At 34.5% G+C, this 2,457-nt stretch overlaps 1 protein-coding gene across 1 annotated transcript; it reads left to right on the plus strand.

The window, feature by feature from the left end:
• Positions 1-606: 606 nt before the first annotated feature.
• On the plus strand, positions 607-2,183 carry EJ05DRAFT_495010 (uncharacterized protein; the record flags this gene model as incomplete). The annotated part of the gene is made up of 14 exons (XM_033746226.1): positions 607-642; positions 679-704; positions 768-781; positions 821-933; positions 1,033-1,095; positions 1,132-1,159; positions 1,343-1,389; positions 1,426-1,563; positions 1,627-1,667; positions 1,698-1,771; positions 1,805-1,833; positions 1,867-1,903; positions 1,940-2,128; positions 2,158-2,183. The coding sequence occupies 14 exons, from the start codon at positions 607-609 to the stop codon at positions 2,181-2,183; spliced, it is 861 nt and encodes a 286-aa protein (XP_033595715.1).
• Between the last annotated feature and the right edge of the window lie 274 nt (positions 2,184-2,457).

The following is a 2,457-nucleotide window of genomic DNA, read 5'->3' on the forward strand; positions in this document are numbered from 1 at the left end:
AGAAGAATTTAAGATAATTTTATTATATAGATATCTCTATATTATCTAACTATTACTTAGAACTAAGTAATTCTATAATAGTAACCTTTATATTATATACTTACTTAACTCTATATATCTTAGTAGAGTATATAAAAACTAGTATATAAGAAGGTAGCTATTATAGAATTTAAATCTATAATATTAGATAATAAATACTTCTAGTAATATAGTATACTACTACTATACTACCTAGCTAATAAGAAGAAGATAATAGTAGTAGAGATAGTTTAAGCTATTAATTATATAGAAAAGCTTAAGAAATTAGAGACTTAATTATTATAGACTAGATAGATAGTCTCTAAAAAGGTATATAAGACTTATTTATATAAATTCCCTCTATTTTAAGTATATAGTTATTAATATAGATGTTTAGAGTTCTACTTAAATTATATAGTTTATTAGTAGATTGGCTTATTAGTAGATATATTAACTTAGTATAAGACTTAAATGAATTATAATTTGCATAGCATTTTAGAGAAACCGGGCCACCCAACTTAATTAGCCTCGTAGCCTAATTAAACTACCAAGTGCTCGACTTTAACTACTTAAGCCTTCTCTAACGTTATGGATACTAATGCGCTTATCGATCTCGTCTATAAGGTGTAGGGCCAACTTTAGATCGACTAGATAAACGAGACCTATAGAATGGTCCGTCTCTATTAGTGGGTTTTAACTTTCTATCCTAATAAGCTTCCCTATTAACTTAACGGTACCTTTTACCATAGTGCATTTAATACCGGTATAAAGATAGTCTTTAGCGATAACACTACCTAGATAGTTCGTTTTCCTCGTGTAGGGATAGTCTATAACGACTACGCTAACGAGAAGGTTACTAAGAAGGTAACGGCCCTTAATCTTATATATAATAAGACTAAAGTTCCCGTCCTAAGAGTCTAGGCGTAGGGCCCCGCTACCTGCAATCTACTTAGTCTAGGTCCGTTTATTATGATAGACTTTATTAACGGTATAAGCGTTAGTAACCTTCTTAAGAATCCTAACGCCGAGCGCCCTACTAGACTTATAAGGGAGAACATTAGCGATAGTAACATTGAAGTTATCTATAGATAGTTGGCGAATTTTCTACTTTAGCTCTTTGAGCTCGATTTCGACCGGATCGGTAGCCTACTATCGCTAACGGCTAAAGCCTAAAGCTCTACACCGACACGCCCGCTAACATTTAAAGTACATAGTATTCTATAAGATAGAGGAGTTGATACCTTCGGTATACTTATTACTTTCCTTTTCTCTTCTCTTCCCTAATACTCTAATTAAGTATATAAACTAAGTAAATGATTTATAGATAACCGATGCCAGGGGTTTATAACAACGACCGAGTATTTTCAATATGTTATCGGGTAGGACTAGGAGCAGCTCGTTCACTAGCCAAACTCTGTTTTTGGTTTATATAACGCGAAAAACAAGTATATAGCGTTTAAGGCCCTAAAAGCCCTAATACCTAAGTTAGTAAACGCGAAGTATAACTACTATAAGTTTAAGCTAATATACGACGATCTTAGCTTAGTAAATTTAATTATCTAAAGTAGAGAAGATCTTACCGTCGTTGGAGTAGTGGACCTCGAGTAGTTATATATTGGACCCGCCCAGCTATTTGGCTTAGTACCATGGTAGCTTCTCTAAGATAGACCCGTTAATAGCGCGTGGGACTACGAGGGCGATAAGCCGCCTAAGATCGCTACCTGGTACTTTAAGTACCTAGAGATGTTTATCCGTATCTTGTAGGAGGAGGAGAAAAAAATACTAGGGCATAAAGAGAGAGAGCTCTCTAGTCTCGTTAAGTAGTCGTAAGCCTCTAGGGCCATGTAGCTATATATACTTCTCTTATCCGGCTTTAACGACTATCGTAGCTTTCCTTTTATATAGCTACGCTAGCATTTAGGGGCTACTAAGTGGGCGAAGCGTAAGGAGGAATGTAATAACCTAGAAAAGCTTAAGGCATTCGCGGCGCAAAAGGTTAGAGAGTTAGATAAGTATAATAAAGCCTTAGAGAAGAGGGAGGGGGATAAAGTACTCGTGGATAGCGGGAAGATGATAAAGGAGGTATTCATTATAAACGCTCTGTACTATAGTGCGTAACCCTGTGCTTTATAAGTGGAGGTTCGTCATCGTTATTTGTAAGTTAGGTTTCCACGGTCTATAAGGTAGCTTAGTAATCGTTGGGGGCTTCTATCCTAAACCTACGCTAGCTAGAATAGTAAGCTATAGAACTATAGTATATAGTAAAGTAGACTAAGAGTATAGATACTCTAATACTACTACTACTAATATCTTCTCTATAATACTAGAAGATAATATATTCTATAAACCTAGAGAAAATAAAGATCTTAAATAAGATTATATTCTCTTCTCTAGAACTAGTAGATCTATTAGATATTAATAATATTAAATATCTAGATA

The sequence above is a fragment of the Pseudovirgaria hyperparasitica genome (genome assembly GCF_010093815.1).
Source record: "Pseudovirgaria hyperparasitica strain CBS 121739 unplaced genomic scaffold EJ05scaffold_21, whole genome shotgun sequence".
Classification (NCBI taxonomy): Eukaryota; Fungi; Ascomycota; class Dothideomycetes; order Acrospermales; family Acrospermaceae; genus Pseudovirgaria; species Pseudovirgaria hyperparasitica.